Source organism: Canis lupus, chromosome 6, assembly GCF_011100685.1.
Source record: "Canis lupus familiaris isolate Mischka breed German Shepherd chromosome 6, alternate assembly UU_Cfam_GSD_1.0, whole genome shotgun sequence".
Taxonomy (NCBI): domain Eukaryota; kingdom Metazoa; phylum Chordata; class Mammalia; order Carnivora; family Canidae; genus Canis; species Canis lupus.
Genome location: NC_049227.1, coordinates 40,588,111 through 40,605,171, shown reverse-complemented (window position 1 = coordinate 40,605,171; position 17,061 = coordinate 40,588,111). Strand labels below are relative to the sequence as shown.

The following is a 17,061-nucleotide window of genomic DNA, read 5'->3' as shown; positions in this document are numbered from 1 at the left end:
GGCGATGCGCGGAACGTCCCGAGTGTCTCGTGCAGGTGCAGTCGCAGGTGTCCGTGGGTCGTGAGTGTCGGGGTCCCAGAGCCGTGGGCGGGACGCCTTGTACCGAGCCCTGGAGCGGGGGACTGGAGCCGCGCCCCAGCATCCGCTGAGCCCCCACCGAGTGCTCTGCCGGCAGCGGCCCCCCAGGCAGGGCCTCCGAGTCCTCCACACCACGAAACCACCAGGAGCGTAAAGAACACACTTCCACGGGAAAATGAAAAAGCTCCATGTACTTGTGGGAATTTTGTCCTCTATAAGGTGCCGATTCGCCTGAGTGAGTGGAATTTGCCCTCACCTTTCACGTGGGGTTGAATTCCAAACAGGTTAAGGATTTAGGGGTTAAAGAAAAAAAAACTGGGCCGCCTGGATGGTTGAGCGTCTGCCCTTGGTTCAGGTCCTGGTCCCGGATCGAGTCCCACATCAGGCTGCTGTGGGGAGCCTGCTTCTCCGGAGCTCTCTCTGTCTCTCATGAATAAATAAATAAAATCTTAAAAAAAAAAAAAAAACTTGGGGGAACTTTTTCAGAGTCTTGGGGAAACGAAGGCATTTCTAAAGATGACCCCAAACTCAGAAGCCTAGAGGCAAGACTGAAACTGAGCCAGGGGAGATGCAGGCTCTGCGGAGCGCGCTGCCTCGGGCGGGTGAGAACCTGCTGCACTTGGGCCAGGCTCGCGGCTCCTACAGTGAAGGGCCGATCTGAGTGAGTTGAGAATGAAGAGCCTGGGACGGAGAAGCCCTGCAAATCAAGAGCACAATGCCCACTCTCCCGCAAAGGCGAGGAGGCTCTGGGATGGACGCCCAAATGCAGGGGAACAGACCCCAACTTCCCCTCCTTGGAGGGATGCAAGCTGAAAAGCACAGATGTCTTGTCTTCTGCCTGACAAACCTGCCAAGGTCAAAAAGTTCAATCCCGCCGGAAGGATGTTAGGGAGCAGAGGTTGGGGATCCCGGAAGCTGTGGGATCCGCTCTGCTCCAGTCGCTCTCCAGGGAGGCTCAGGAGGGGAGAGGCCACTGTGTGCTGCGGCGGGCCCACTCCCCATCGAGGTCGTTAGGCCACGGGCGTTCACGGGGATTCACGCAGCCACAGAGAGCAGCTGTCAAAGAGAAGCCCGCAAGCTGCACGTACTGAGTGGGAACCGGCGCCAGATGCCACTTTGGCTCAGAAAAGGAAACAGCGGAACAGTGTATACAGAAAGCTACCTACAAAATTTTGCAGGAAGTTTTTTTTTTTTTTTTTTTTTTTTTTTTTACGGGGATGCAGAGGGAGACGGAAATCGTAAGCAGGAAAGGGGCTCTCAGGCTCACGACCCTGAGATCAGGACCTGAGCCAAAATCAAGAGATGGATGCTTCACCAATTGAGTCCCCAGAAAGCCCTGTAGGATTTTTTTCTTTTTTAACTTGGGTGCACGGAAGGCCCAGACCTGCTGGAAGCACCTGGGGGCAGGTTATGCTGATGGACTCTGGGAGGGAACCCGGCAGGCGGCCAGGATGGAAGGCTGGCTTTACCTGTGGGTGTGTCTTGGGCACTGTGTAGGGGGTGTTGGCTGAGAGCTCAGGGAGGGGAAGGCAGGGGAAGGAAGGGAGGGGGGAGGGGGACACTGACCCAGCCAGCCCAGGGGCCAGAAAGTTGCCGAAGGGTGGAGCACGGGGCCCAGGTGTGATGCCAGCAAAGAGACCCTTTGTTCCCCGGCTGGGCCCCCCTCACCCCTGGCCAGCTGGCTATTCTCAACTTAAAGGGACAGAGGTCACGTCTGTGATTTTGCTGAGCTGCAATTTTAGGGCAGGAGGCTGAGCCAGGGCGGTGCTGGGACAGCAGCTGTGGTCAGTGCTGAGCGCTGGAAGCCTGTCCCCACCCCGGGCTGGGCTCAGGTCCCCACCAGACTTCCTCCTCTGCTGCTCCAGAGGGTCGCCTCAGTTTGCGGCTCCTGGGCCCCTCCTCCCGGGCTGTGTCCAGGGCGGGTGGCCTGGGCTGCTGGGTGGGGGGCCGCACTAAGTACTGCTCACGCCCTGGGAAGAAGCCCAGGACCCCCCTGGGGGGCCTCCCGTGGAGCCCCGAGGCTGCCCACCCCCCCACCCCCCGGCCAGGGATGGCAGCGTCCCTTGTCCCCATCACGTGCCACAAGGGCGAGTTCCAATGAGAGGAGTTGGGCCACTGTTGAGAACAAAATGACTAAAATGTTAGAGGGCGACTTAGAACACACCCCGCAGGTACAGGGGTAAGCAGGTACAGGGATAAGCGAGAGGGCCAGGAACCCAGGGAGTCACGGAGGCAACGGGCGGTCACTTGACCGTGTCCTCAAAAGTGCTATGTAAGTAGGGGCTCCTGGGGGGCCGTCCGCAGAACGGGCGGGCACTCCTGGTCTCCGGGTGGCGAGTTCAAGCCCCACGCTGGGGGTGGAGATTCCTTTAAAAAAACTGTTGTGTAAGTAGGAAAACTATGAAAGTACAGGGTAAGGCAAAGGTCATCCAGTCCAGAGAGGAAGGGGACCGAGGAAGGATGCTCCCCCGCCCCCCAGACCAGGACAAACTGGAAGAAAAACAGGCCGTCGCCAGAGAAGGTGCGGGAAGGTGCGGGTCCGCCCGAGGCTGGGGCACCGGGAGCAGCAGTTTCGAGCCAAGTAACGAGGGGAGCCCTGTGAGGCGCACAGAGCAGCCCGGTGCCCTCGGGCCTCCAGCATCTCAAGGTCCCCATGGCAACGCTCACACCTGGGGGACTGCGAGGACGCTGTCTCTGCAGCGCCTGGATCCAAGGCACCTCCAGGGCCTCCCAGCCCACCCTGTGCAGGAGGGGGTGCGGCGGCACCCCCACCCTCCCCTGTCCCACCTGCCCCTCGGCAACTCCAGTCCCCCCTCCTCCCTCCCCTCCCCTCCCCTCTTCCTTTTCCTCCTCCCTCCCTTCCCCTCCTCCTCCCTTCCCCTCCTCCTTCCCTTCCCTTCCTCCCCTCCTCCCTTCCCTACCCCCTCCACCCCTCCTTCCTACCCTCCTCCCTGGCTATTGCAGGCTGGTGGTGCTGCCACCCTGGGCCCAGCTGACATCTGGCCTCAGCCCCCACAGCTTCCATTCCAGTTAGAGGCCTGCACCCACTGAGAGGGCTCCAGGCCTTCGGACACCTTGGCTGCTCCTGGTCACCCTCCCTGTCTTCCTTAATCCACGCGGGCTCCTCCTCCCAGCGTTTCTTGTGTGTGAGGCCCTAGGAAGACCCCAGGTGGGAAGGAGCTGGCTGCCCTGTGTGCTCAGGGCCTCTGTCACACCCCCCACTGCAGGCTCCTGTAGGAAGGAGCAGGGTCATGACCTCTGTGGTCTGGGTTCTGCAATGCAGACCCCCTTCTTACTCTTGTCCTAGGCCCCACCTTGTCACCATAAACCGGACTGGGGGTCCCCAGACATCTGGGTTTCATAGGAATACTTCACCCAGGGATCCCTGGGTGGCTCAGCTGTTTAGTGCTTGCCTTTGGCTCAGGGTGTGATCCTAAAGTCACGGGATCGAGTCCTGTATCGGGCTCCCTGCATGGAGCCTGCTTCTCCCTCTGCCTGTGACTGCCTCTCTCTCTGTCTGTCATAAATAAATAAAATCTTTTTTAAAAAAAAGAATTATGCATAAATAAAAGTTAACCTTTTTTTTTTTTTCCATGAAGTTCAGCGTGAGGTTCTTATCTATCCCCACTTTATGTGGGTGAATGAATGCTTCCCGTGCCAGGTCCTGGGCACTTGGGAAGGAGAGGGTGAAGGGTACAAGCAGTGCCCGCAGGCCCTCAGCCTGCAGTGAGCCTGGGATGAGGTCCAAATGCATTGGAGCATGGTGACCAGACCAGATTCCTGGTCCCCTTCTAAGGGGCAAGTGAAGAGGGTGGTGGGTGAGAGCTGCATGCAGGGCAGGAGGACCGAGAGCTGTTCTCTGGTTTGGAGGCTCCCATTGGCACCCCTCGCCCTGTGCCTGGGCCAGCACATGCTGGTGAGGCTATTCGGGGGCCGTCCTAGGAGAAGGAGCCCATTTTTCCTGGCTCCTACCAGCAGCAGCCTGAGCAGGGACAAACAGAGGTCTGACAGGTCTCAAGGTGGATATCCGGGCGCCTGGGGGGCTCAGTCGGCTAAACATCTGACTCTTGGTTTCGGCTCAGGTTGTGACCTCAGGGTTCTGAGATTAAGCCCCGTGTCAGACTCTACGCTCAATGCAGAGTCTGAGTTTCCCTTTCCCTTTCCCTTTGCCCGTCCTACCTCTCAAATAAATAAATAAATACATACATACATAAGGACCACACAATAGAATACAGTTGGAGTCCCAAGAGGACTGGAAAGAGAGAAGGAGGCAGAAAAGAATGGGTGAGAAATTAATAGCCAAAAATTCTCAGATTTAGTGAAACACATTTACAGATTCAAACAGCTTGGTGACCATAAGAAGAATCAATACAAAGAAAACCACACCAGGCTCAACTATTGGAAACGAAACTTGAGTGGAAAATATTGAAAGCAGCTGGAGAAAAATGACGTTTAAGGGAACAACAGTCTGAATGATTTATAACTTCTCAGAAGTGAGAAACAATGGAGGCCAGAAGACAGCAGAATGTTGTCTTCAAAATGCTAGAAAAAAATACTCCTGTCAACTCACAATTCTATGTCTGCCAAAAACATCCTCTAAGAATAGACAAAATCGAAAAAAAAAAAAAAAAGAATAGACAAAATCTGGGACGCCCACGTGGCTCAACGGTTGAGCATCTGCCTCCAGCTCGGGGGGTGACCCCGGGGTCCTGGGATCGAGGTCGCCCCGCAGGAGCCTGCTGCTCCCTCTGCCTGTCTCTGCCTCTCTCTGTGTCTCTCGTGGATAAATAAGTAACATCTTTTTTTTTTTTAATTTTTTATTTATTTATTTATGATAGTCACACACAGAGAGAGAGAGAGGCAGAGACACAGGCAGAGGGAGAAGCAGGCTCCATGCACCGGGAGCCTGATGTGGGATTCGATCCCGGGTCTCCAGGATCGTGCCCTGGGCCAAAGGCAGGCGCCAAACTGCTGCGCTACCCAGAGATCCCAATAAGTAACATCTTTTTAAAAAGAACAGAATATTCTCAGCCATAAGAAAGAATGAAGTCTTGGGGCTTATGATGATATGGATGGACCAAGAGGATGAAACGCTAAGTGAAAATAGCCAGAAAAAGACACCTGCAATAGGATTCCACTCCCATGAAATTAGGAAACAAAACAGGGATCCCTGGGTGGCGCAGTGGTTTAGTGCCTGCCTTTGGCCCAGGGCGCGATCCTGGAGACCCAGGATCAAATCCCACGTCGGGCTCCCTGCATGGAGCCTGCTTCTCTCTCTGCCTGTGTCTCTGCCTCTCTCTCTCTCTCTCTGTGTGTGACTATCATAAATAAATTTAAAAAAAAATTTAAAAAAAAGGAAACAAAACAAATGAACAAAGAAAAAAGAAACAAAATAACACACTCTTAACTACCGAACCGAGCAGCGGTGGCCAGAGGGCAGCTTAGTAGAGCGACAGGTGAGGTAGATCAAGGCCATGAGGAGGTACACGCTTCAAGTCATACAATAAATAGGTCATGGAAATGAGAAGTGCAGCACCGGGATGTAGTTGTAACGCCATCCACAGTGATGGGGACAGACGGCGCCCACACTCGTCACCGTCATGGTGAGCGCCGTGTCCTGTACCCAGTTGTCACATCAATGTGTCCACCTGAAACGAATATCAGGTGTGTTCGTTATACTTCACATAAGAAAAAAAGGCAGGGGGCACCCGGGTGGCTCAGTTGGTGACCGGCTGACCCTTGTGTTAGCTCAGATGGCGACCTCGGGGGTCCTAGGGTCGAGCCCCGCATCGGGCTCCGCACTCAAAGGGGAGCCGGCCTCGAGGTTCTCCCGGCCCCTGCCTCTCCCCCACCCGCCTGCTTGCTCACTCTCATAAATAAGTACATCTTAAAAAAAAAAAAGTCAGAGTCTGTCCAACTGAATTTTATTTTTTATTTTTTTACAGAATTTTAAAAAACTTTTTATTTATTTATTCATAGAGACACAGACAGAGAGAGAGGCAGAGACACAGGTAGAGGAAGAAGCAGGCTCCATACAGGGAGCCCGACGTGGGACTCGATCCCAAGTCCCTGGGATCAGGCCCTGGGCTGGAGGAGGTGCTAAACCTGCTGAGCCACCAGGGCTGCCCTCCAACTGAATTTTTTTTTTTAATTTTTTTTTATTAATCATTTATGATAGTCACAGAGAGAGAGAGAGAGAGAGGCAGAGACACAGGCAGAGGGAGAAGCAGGCTCCATGCACCAGGAGCCCGACGTGGGATTCGATCCTGAGTCTCCAGGATCGCGCCCTGGGCCAAAGGCAGGCGCCAAACCGCTGCGCCACCCAGGGATCCCTCAACTGAATTTTAAAAAGAAACAGATAAAGCAAGCCTGGACTATCCCTAGAAGTGGCTCAGCCCGACTGTCCACAAGACGCAGACGGGTGACAGGTGGATGGATGGACGGACACACTACGGGGAGCACAAGGAACCGGCGTGCCTACGTTTATCAGGTCGGTAGACTTCAGGAGAAAGAGTTTGACCACAATGAACACAAATATTTTACAGTAACAGCAGGGTGAGTTCATGGGGAGAAATGTGCGTGCACACCCCGGGAGGGGCCCCACGGGGCGCACTGGGAGCGCTGGCGGTGGCATGCCCGCAGCACAGACCCGAGGCCGGCCAGCGGTTGGTGGAACCTGCTAGATGGAGGAATGGGGACAGGGATCCTAAAGCGACCGCCAGCAGCCGTGAGCCGCCGATGTGCTGCGGGCCGTGTCCACCGACTGCGGACCGCATCCACCGACTGCGGACCGGAACTTCTGGCGGGTTCCGCGGGGAGCCGGGCGCCGGGCCCACGGTGTGACCAACGCAGAAGAGGGACGTGGTGCAGAGCGAGGCTCCCGGCCCCAGACCGAAGCAGGAGCTGCGGCAGTGACGTCTAGAGGAGAGTGAACTGTGGCTGCTGGCCGGGGGACTGCGGGGACAGAGCTCCGGGCTGGCCCGCCGCAGGGACACGCGCAGGGACATCCCCATTTATCCAAAGGAGGCGCAAGTTTAAAACCCGCAAGTTTATTTATTTTAAATAAATAAAATCTAAAAAACAAACAGGGATCCCTGGGTGGCGCAGCGGTTTAGCGCCTGTCTTTGGCCCAGGGCGCGATCCTGGAGACCTGGGATCGAATCCCACATCGGGCTCTTGGTGCATGGAGCCTGCTCCTCCCTCTGCCTGTGTCTCTGCCTCTCTCTCTCTCTCTCTCTGTGTGACTATCGTAAATAAATAAAAAATAAAAAAATAAAAAAAATAAATAAAAAAATAAAAATAAAAAATAAAAATAAAAATAAAAAACAAACAAACAAAACCCCCAAGAATGGTGGGGAGATCCCAGTGTGGGCAGTGCCCGTTGTAGTGCCGGGAAACGGGGCTGATGGAAGCAGCTGGCAGGGCTGGCGTGGGGGCTGGGCCGGGTCTCCCCAAGTACATTGGGTGAAGACCACCAGCACATTCACAGGAATGTGCCAGAAATCCAAGGCTGTGCTGGCCCCGACTGCAACCCTGGGCCCAGGCCTCACCCACACTGACACCCCAACACTGGAACCCCGTGGGCCCGGCCTTGAGAGGCGGCAGGTGCTGGGCAGAGGGCTGGGAGTGGTCCCAGGCGGTCACAGCCCTGGCCCCCGAGGGACGGGATAGCAGCGTGGGTCCTAGACACCGGGTCCCAGTCCCGGGCGGTGAGACCACCCACACCGCCCCCTCCTCGGTCTTTGATCTACTGGTTTATCACTGCAACATGCACCTGGGACCTCGCAGTTTCTGCGGGTCGGGAGCCCGGCTGGGGCTCGGCTGGAGAGTCCGGCTCGGGAGGCCGCCGGCATCGGCCCCGCTGCAGTCGCCTCCAGCCTTGACTCGGGGGGATGTGCTGCTCTCCTCATTGCGCGGCCGTGGGCCGGGGCGTGGGCCGTGGATGCAGGACTGCGCGGCGCTCCCGGCTGGCGGACAGAAGAGAGGCGGGATGGCTGGGCCTCGGCCGGGGTGCGGGCCACGAGAGCCCCCGACTCGGGGATCCCAGACACCCCAGGCCCAGCCGCTGGCCGCTGACAAGATCCACAGGCGGTGAAGCAAGGAAGAGTTATTTCCACGACACAGACATGGTGAAGACCAGACTGGCGTGTCCAAGACCGTGTCCAGGCTGTGGAAACCACTTCCAGGTTATCCGGACACACGGCGGCAACGATGGGTGCACGAGCAGGGGCAGCGAGGTCAGGCTAGTCATTGTCTTGAGGTCAGTCACCGGGTGGCCACGGGCTTGCGGGCTCCAGGCCGTCCTTACGATGGGGCAGGTGGCTTTGGGGCCACCAGGGGTACTTTGTCCTCAGGCTCTCATTCAGCCAAGAGACGAGCTGGAAAGAAGAGCCCACCTGGAAAGTGTGGGTCAAAGAGAGGCAGGAGAAGCCCTCATTCAGGGCTTTCTGCAAGTGGCCTTGGAAGTGACACCCCCGGGTGTCAGGGGGCTCAGTCAGTTGAGGATCCGACTCTTGATTTCAGCCCAGGTCATGATCCCGGGTCCTGGGGTCGCACCCCACGTGGGGCTCCCTGCTCAGTGGGGAGCCGGCCTCTCCCTCAGCGGCCCCACCCCCACCCCCACCCTGGCTCAGGTGCACTCTCTCTCTCTCTCTCTCTCTCTCATGAATAAATAAAATATTTTTTAAAAATATTTTATTTATTTATTCATAGAGACACACACAGAGAGAGAGAGGGAGGCAGAGACACAGACAGAGGGAGAAGCAGGCCCCATGCAGGGAGCCCGATGTGGGACCCGATCCCAGGACTTAGGATCACACCCTGGGCTGCAGGCAGTGCTAAACCGCTGCCCCACAAGTGCTGCCCTAAATAAATAAAATCTTAAAAAAAAAAAAAAGAAGACCCTTCTGAGGTATATGATTGGCCAATATTTCCTTGCATTTTGTAGGTTGACTTTTCACTCTCTTGATAATTCCAAACCGCTGACCAAAGTGGATTTTGTCAGTTGAGGTTCTAACTAGCGGTACGTGAATTCCAACGGGCCACGATCTTCCTAATACTTGGAATTTTCAGACTTTGAGTTTTTTTATTTTTTTCTTAAGATTTTATTTATTTATTCATGAGAGACACAGAGAGAGGCAGAGACACAGGCAGAGGGAGAAGCAGGCTCCATGCAGGGAGCCCGACATGGGACGTGATCCCGGGTCTCCAGGATCACACCCTTGGGCTGAAGGCAGCACTAAACCGCTGAGCCACCCGGGCTGCCCAGACTGAGATTTTTTTATTTTTTATTTTATTTTTTATTTTTTTAAAGATTTTATTTATTTATTCACGATAGACATAGAGAGAGAGAGGCAGAGATACAGGCAGAGGGAGAAGCAGACTCCATGCCAGGAGCCTGACGTGGGACTCCATCCCAGGACTCCAGGATCATGCCCTGGGCCAAAGGCAGGCGCCAAACTACTGAGCCACCCAGGGATCCCCGACTCTGAGATTTTTAAAACGGTTTTATTTATTGAGAGAGAGAGAGAGAGAGAGGGCACGTGAGTGGGGGAAGGGGCAGAGGGAGAGGGAGCACCTCAAGCAGACCCCGCTGAGCACAGGGCCGGATGCGGGCTCCATCTCTGATGGAAATCAGGAGTCAGAAGCTCCATGGACTGAGCCACCCAGGCGCCCCAGAGTTCAGATTTTTCCTCTGGCTTTACTTGCATTCCCCCGATCGCTCCCGAAGCTGCGCACTTCTGTGTATGCTTCTTGGCTGTTTGGACTTGCTCTGGAGGAGAGAATCTGCAAGCATTTGCTGGGCCACTGGCTTACGGTCTTCTACTCATTGATTTCTGATAATAAGACCCTCGCCATGGATGGGTTTAGGGCACTGGAAACATTCTTTCCCATTCTGTGACTTCTTTTTTCTTTCTTCATGGTTTGTGTGTGTTTTTGAACAGATTTTAGTTTTTAGAGGAGTTTCAGGTTCACAGGGAAACTGAGCAGGAGTGTGTTGTCCCCACATACCCTCTGCCCCCAAACGTGCCTTCATTCCCTATGCGCATCCCACTGCTGCTGCATCATGTGCTACATTTGTTACAATCAGTGAAGCTACACTGACAGTATTATTTGCCAAAGTCCACAGTTTTCATTAGAGTTCACTCTTGGTGTTGCACATTCTGGATTTGACAAATGTGTAACAATGTCTATTTGCCATTGTAGTATCATACAGAATAGTTTTGCTACCTTAAAAATCTGCTCACACCCCTCCTACTCCCCCCACCCCCTAACAATCACTGAATTTTTTTTTTTTTTTACTGTCTCCTTACCCTTGCCTTTTCCAGAATGTCATTTAGCCTTTTCAGATAGGCTCTTTTCAATGAGTAATATGCATTTAATTTTCCTCCATGTTTTTTTTTGTGGTTTCATAGCTTATATTTTTAATTACTGAATAATATTCCCTGTAAGGATGCACCACAGATTATTTATCCATGCATCTGCTGAAGGACGTCTTGGTTGCTTCCAAGTTTGGCAATTATGAATAAAGCAGCTATAAATATCTATGTGCAAATTTGTGTGTATATATATATTTTCAACTCATCTGAGTAAGCACCAAGGAGCATGATTGCTGGATCATATGTTTGGTTTTTCTTTTCTTTCTTTTTTTTTCTTTCTTATTTTAAGATTTTATTTATTTATTCCTGAGAGACACACAGAGAGGCAGAGACACAGGCAGAGGGAGAAACAGGCTCCATGCGGGGAGCCCGATGCAGGACTCTGGACTTGATCCCAGGATCCCAGGATGACACCCCGGGCTGAAGGCAGACGCTCAACCACTGAGCCACTCAGCTGTCCCCAGGGAAATTTATAACTGTAAATGTTTATACTAGGAATGAAAAGAAGTCTCATTGTCTAAGTGTCTGATTCTTGGTTTCAGCCCCGATCCTGATATCAGGGCTCTCCCGGGGCTCTGCGTGCAGCGGGGAATCTGCTTCTCTCTCTCTCTCTCTCTGCCCCTCCCTCTCTTTCTCAAATCTTTAAGAAAAAAATTTTTTTAAAGATTTTATTTATTCACGACACACACACACACACACACACACACACACACAGAGGCAGAGACACAGGCAAAGGGAGAAGCAGGCTCCATGCAGGGAGCCCGATGCGGCACTCTGGACTTGATCCCAGGATCCCAGGATGACACCCTGGGCTGAAGGCAGACACTGAACCGCTGAGCCACCCGGGCTGCCCTCAAATCTTTAAAAAATTAATAAAGGGAAACCTCACTAAAGTGGGGCCAGGTAGTTAAATGAGGGGGAGCCCATGACTCATCATCAAGTACAGGAGGAGTTGTCAGTTACAGACGCCAACAGGACTGTCATTTACAGACCTCAACAGAAGAATCAACAACAAACAGTCATGAATCACAAGCCCCAACAGGGAGAGATGTACGCGGAATCTCCTAGAAGAAATCCATCACCGGGGACACCCCGGGGCTCAGGGGTTGATCGCCTGCCTTCAGCCCAGGGGTGACCCCAGGGTCCCGGGATCGAGTCCCACGTTGGGCTCCCTGCGTGGAGCCTGCTTCTCCCTCTGCCTGTGTCTCTGCCTCTCTCTATGTGTCTCATGAATAAATAAATAAAAATCTTAAAAACAAAACCAAAAACAGCAGCTCCTAATGTCCACTTCTGTCCCCATGAAATCAAGTTCTCTGTTCATTGGATTTGCCCAAGGCTTTGCCTTACCTTGCAGACCCCAAACTCCAATTCTCTGTTATTCTTTTCTTTTTCAGATTTTGATTTATTTTTCCAGGAATCTCTACACCTACTGTGGGGCTCAAACTCATGACCTGAGATCAGGAGTCATCCGCTCCACCAACTAAGCCAGCCAGGTGGCCCAATTCTGTGTTATTCTTGAACAAAGCCACTGTTTTCTGATAAATTAATGGACTATTCCATTTTTTTGGGACTACTTCATTTTTAAAAAAAGATTTATTTATTTGAGAGAGAGAGAGAGAACACACGTGAGCATGCAGGAGGAGGGGCAGAGTGACAGAAACTCTAGCAGACTGCACACTGAGCACGGGGCTGGATCCCGCCACCCTGAGATCATGACCTGAGCTGAAACCAAGAGTCCCACTAACTCACTGAGCCCCCCAGGCCCCACAGGACTACTTCATTTTTAAGGTAAGCAATCTCACAGCAATAGCTAACCCCTCACCTTAATTAAGCCAGTGGAAAAAGAAGGCCACTTGTATTCAATATTTTACTGGAGATTGTAGCCAGAACAATTCAATAAGAAAATGAAATAAAAGACATCCGCACTGGAAAGGAAGAAACATCGATCTCTGTGTTCACATGACATAATTTCATACCTGGAGAATGCTAAGGAATCCACTAAAAAAACTACTGGAACTAATAAATGAGTTCAGCAAAGCTGCAGCATAGGCAAGATCAACACACAAAAGTCAATTGTATTTGTACACTTTCAATGAACAATAAAAAATTAAAGAAAACAATTCCACTCGCAGCAGCATCAAAAAGCATATTTGATTTTTCAAAAACCCGTTAAGATCCGCTAGATCTCCTGCCAACAGTAGCTGGCCACCGACCTACCCACCTCAGCAGGACCGCAACAGAATGCGGGGTTCTTCACCCTGCCCTCCCCTCAGCTCCCCCTTCCTCCCTCCTCACTGCCCTCCCCACTCCTCCCCTCCCCTTCTCTCTGGCCCCTCCTCTTCCCTCCGCCCCGCCCTCTCCTGACCCCGGCCTCCCCTTCTCGGTCGCCCCTCTCCCCTCCCCTCCCCTCCCCTCCCCGGTGGGCCCTCCCCTCCCTCCGCCCCTCCTCCCTGCTTGTCCCGTCACGGTGGCCCCGCCCTTTCCTTCCCTCCTCCCCTCCTCCGTCACCTCTTCTCCCCTCCTCCGTCACCTCTTCTCCCCCTCCCCTCCCCTCCCCTCCCTTCCATCCGCCCCGCCCCGGTGGCCCCTCCCTCTCCCCTCCGCGGTGACCCCGCCCCGCCCCCTCCATCCCCTCCGCGGTGGCCCCGCCCCCGCCCCGCCTCAATCCCCTTCGTGGTGGCCCCGCCCCTTCCCTCTCCCCGGCCTCGCCCACCCCTCCCCTCCCCTCCACGGTGGCCCCGCCCCTCCCTCTCCCTCCGCCCCTCCTCCCTCGCCTTCGGGGCTCCGTCGCCTGCGCTCTCCCCGTGCTAGCCAGCGGCCCGCGGGCCGGGGTCATGGGCGGCGTCTTGGGGCGCGCCGCGCTGCCGGGGCTGCTGCGTGGCCCGCGGGCCCCCGGGCCTTGCCTGCTCGCGCGCTCCAACTCGGGTGAGTGGCCGGCGACCCGCGGAGGGGAAGGGGGGGGAGGGGGGGAGGGGGCGCGCCGGGCCTTTGTTGGCGCGCGAGCCCTCGGGGCGCCCGCGCGTCTCCCCGCCCCCGCACCCCCTCCCCGCGCCCGGGCGCAGGGACCCGAGGGCTCCGGAGCCCGGGGCCTGCTGGGCCTCTCCCGGTTACTGCGGCCCGCGGGCTCTCCCGACGCCGCCGGAGCGAGCTGCCCCCCGGGGTGCCGGGCCGGCTGGCGGCAGGCCAGCTCCGCAGAGGGTCCCTCCACGCGGGGTCTTAGGGGCACCGGCTGCAGGACTTCCCCGGACGCCCCCGGCCGGGGTGTAGGCTCCTCTCGAGAGCACATTTGGGCCTGGACCCGGGGCTGCGGGTCAGTGAGACTCAGGGGCCCGGGCTTGTAAGGGACGACGATGCCCCCTCTGTGCTGCAGTGATCCCTAGAGACCCCTGGGGCTGGCTCGGTCCTGTGCTTGGGTCCCCCAGCGGCGGCCTTCAGAGCCTCCAGCCGCGCAGCTGGGGGCCTTGGGGCAGCAGGTGCACAGCCCTCCGGAGTCTCCCCCTGCCCTCCTCCTCAGGCCCGAGCTCCCTTTGTCCCCTGTGCGTGGCCCGCCTGGTGGGAAAGGGACACTTCACTACTGCCTGGTTCCCTGCCACTCCTTCCCCTCAGACCCAGAGGATGCGCTTTGGGTCCTTCCTCACGCGGCAGCTGTGGAGTTCGGACAGTGACCGTGCCATCACTCTGGAGCCCCGCAGTCAAAAGCAAGGCCAACAACATGCCCTCTTTCCCATGTGGCATCTCTGAGCCTCTGGGTGGCCTCCGAGCTGGGATTTGCCCCCCCACCTCTCGAAGATGCCTCCTCAGGGAGCCCGGATCCCATCATGGGTGCCCCTGCCACTGCATGGGCAGAGCCACGGCCCCTCCTGACGGGCTGCAAGCACCAGGGGACCCCCTGTTGCTCTCTGAAAGGCAGAGTCCTGCTGGGCATCCGTTGCTGTGAGCCCTGCCCTTCTCCGGTCCAGAGCTGCTCTAGTAGAGGCAGGCCCTCTGACGGCCAGGTGACACTTGGGCTGTGGCGGCAGAACCCAGGTTCAGGCAGATGTGAAAGGGTGAGGCACCTGATTCCCCTTTTTCTAAAGGAGGGTCCTCCTGGACTCGAGAGCGGACCCTGGTTGCAGTGAAGCCGGATGGGGTGCAGCGGCGGCTTGTGGGGGACGTGATCCAGCGCTTTGAGAGGAGGGGCTTCAAGCTGGTGGGGATGAAGATGCTGCAGGTACCAGGGCCCTCGGCCCATGGGTGTCCTTGAGGGGACGGGTGGGGGGCTACCTCAGCCCCGGGTCATGAGGAGTATCCTGGTGTTGGCAGTAGCAGGGGAGGGGTGGGGAGGTACGTGCTGCTGTGCCAACCCATGTAGGTGTTATCTATAAAGCGCCTGAGGTCAGGATACCACGGTCCCTGGCCCAGTGCCCAGGGGCTCCCCTCACCCTTGCCCCAATGCTGCCCAGGCACCAGAGAGAGTCCTTGCTGAGCACTACCATGACCTGCAGAGGAAGCCCTTCTACCCATCGCTCATCAGCTACATGACCTCCGGCCCTGTGGTGGCCATGGTAGGGCAGGCAGGGGTGGTGGGCGGGGTAGAGGGCCCTGGGCGGAGCCCAGAGCTGCTGAGTCCTTGGCGATCCCCACCCATCCCACCGGCCTTTATCTCTGTGCTGCAGGTCTGGGAAGGCCCCAATGTGGTCTGCTCCTCGAGGACCATGATAGGACACACCGACTCAGCTGAGGCCGCCCCCGGCACCATCAGGGGGGACTTCAGTGTCCACATCAGCAGGTCTGGGGGCCCTGATACACTCAAGCGACTGGAGGTGACAGGCCAGCTCGTTAGGGGTTGAGGAGGGCCTGAGTGTGGGGTGGCAGTCTGCTCCTAAGGCAGGTCCACGGGAACTGGGCATCTTGCTGGGGCCAAAGGAAAGCCAGAGATTTTCGATGCTGGGATGTCACACACACCTAATGTTTGCCAGAACAGGTTTTTTGAAGCCCTTTGCACACAGGAGATGATAAAGCACTCACTGTGTGTTGTCTGGCATGGGATGGCTGGTGGGAACACGAGGCTCCCAGATAGGGTCGGGGCTGGGCGTGAGGTTGTGGGGAGAGGCCAAGGTCAGTCTGGAACCAGTCTTCCGGCTCTGTTCTTGCAACGGAGAAACATCGCCCAGCACCGGGCTTGCCCCTCTCAATAGCAGGGGGTTAGCAGATGCCTCCCGGGACCTCCAAGGTTCCCAATGAAGTCCCTGCCTTACCTTTGCTGCTTCTCGTTGGCGCAGGAACATCATTCATGCCAGCGACTCTGTGGAGGGGGCCCGGAGGGAGATCCAGCTATGGTTTCAGAGCAGTGAGCTGGTGGACTGGGCAGACGAAAACCACCACAGCAGCATCTACGCAGCCTGAGCACTCGGGCTGCCCTCAGCCACCCTGCGGCCACCCAGGATCAACTACCTCTGTGTGCAGACCCCGAGCCCACCCCGGCGGTCTGCCCTTCTGTCCCAGACCCCGTCTACCTTCCGCTCCATGCTACCCTGAGGAGCTGAGCAACCAACTCTATGTGCCTTTTACTATCCTGAGCCAGTAAGAAATTGGACCAAATCCTTTCTATGCCAAAGTGCCAGACAACCTTTGGGGGGGTCTCCAAAATTACGTAGTGTAAGCGCCCTTCCCCCAAGGGGGGTGAGACATCACTGTGTTGTGGCGGGCGGGAGTTGTTTGTTACAGTTCCTGCCATCTTTCAGATTAGGGGTGAGGACTTCATGCAAAGCCGTAAGAGTTTGAGAGTAGAAATAAAGCTTACCTTAAGCTCACGCACCGGTCGGGGATCCGTTGTTTTTAACTGGATCAGACAGGCAGAGGTGCAAAGGCCCGCAGCCTGAAATGTACGGGGATCCACGCCGAGGCCCAGCACCCCCACCTGGTCATGCTCAGCGGGGCCTGCCTGCCTCGGGCAGGGCCGGAGGGCGGCGAGAAGGGTGTGTAGGGGCCCCTGAAGCCCCCAGGGCAGAGCTCCGTTCCCGGCCTCTGCGGCGGAGCCTGGCCAGGGCTCCCCGTTCTCGTGTCGGCGCTGCACACATCACACCAGCTCTGGTCCTCAGCTGTGACCCTGGTCACTTGTCACGGTACCGGACTTCGCACGTCCTCGCATCTGCTGTGGCCGCCTTGGCCTCGCTTGCCCTGTGACATCTTTATAAAGGACGCCCTGATCCCGGCCCATAGCCCCGGTGGCTGCCGTGCCCCCCCCCCGCCCCGGGCTCGCATGCAGTGCCCTAACCTCTCCCGGGCAGGCCATTGTGAGGACGAGGGCAGCTCGGGCTGCCCATGTGCCCATGCGAGGGGGAGGCGGTCCTGGGCTCTTGCGGCTCCACCGCAGCAGTGAAGGGAGGGGCTCGGGGGGCTAAGTGCCCCCCAAACAGGTTGTTAAGGCTCGGAGGAGCAGCGACTCTTGACCCGGAACCTAGTGTCCGCGGTGACCCCTGGCTCGGGCCAGGGCGCTGATGCCCGCTCCCGTCATCAAGGCCGAGGCGGTTACGAAGCCAGCTCCTTCGATGCCCGCCGCACCACTGCGCCTGCCCCCCCAGGCCCAGCTGTGGGCGGGGCTAGCACGGCGGTCGGGACGTCC

The 17,061-nt window shown here is 56.4% G+C and overlaps 1 protein-coding gene across 2 annotated transcripts; it reads left to right on the top strand.

The window, feature by feature from the left end:
• The first annotated feature begins 13,230 nt into the window (after positions 1–13,230).
• On the top strand, positions 13,231–16,249 carry NME4 (NME/NM23 nucleoside diphosphate kinase 4). 2 transcript variants are annotated; one of them, XM_038540945.1, is made up of 5 exons: positions 13,231–13,382; positions 14,534–14,667; positions 14,900–15,001; positions 15,113–15,259; positions 15,719–16,249. In XM_038540945.1, the coding sequence occupies exons 1-5, from the start codon at positions 13,292–13,294 to the stop codon at positions 15,788–15,790; spliced, it is 546 nt and encodes a 181-aa protein (XP_038396873.1). In that variant the 5' UTR covers positions 13,231–13,291; the 3' UTR covers positions 15,791–16,249. The 2 variants fall into 2 exon arrangements, with proteins under 2 accessions (XP_038396873.1, XP_038396872.1); XM_038540944.1 differs by having other exon boundaries at positions 13,232–13,382; positions 15,113–15,225.
• Positions 16,250–17,061: the final 812 nt, after the last annotated feature.

Coding starts and splice junctions, on each gene's coding strand:
- NME4 (XM_038540944.1), top strand. CDS start 13,292: ATGGGCGGCGTCTTGGGGCGCGCCGCGCTGCCGGGGCTGCTGCGTGGC. Junction 13,383..14,533: donor GCTCGCGCGCTCCAACTCGG/GTGAGTGGCCGG, acceptor CTTTTTCTAAAG/GAGGGTCCTCCTGGACTCGA. Junction 15,226..15,718: donor TTCAGTGTCCACATCAGCAG/GTCTGGGGGCCC, acceptor TCGTTGGCGCAG/GAACATCATTCATGCCAGCG.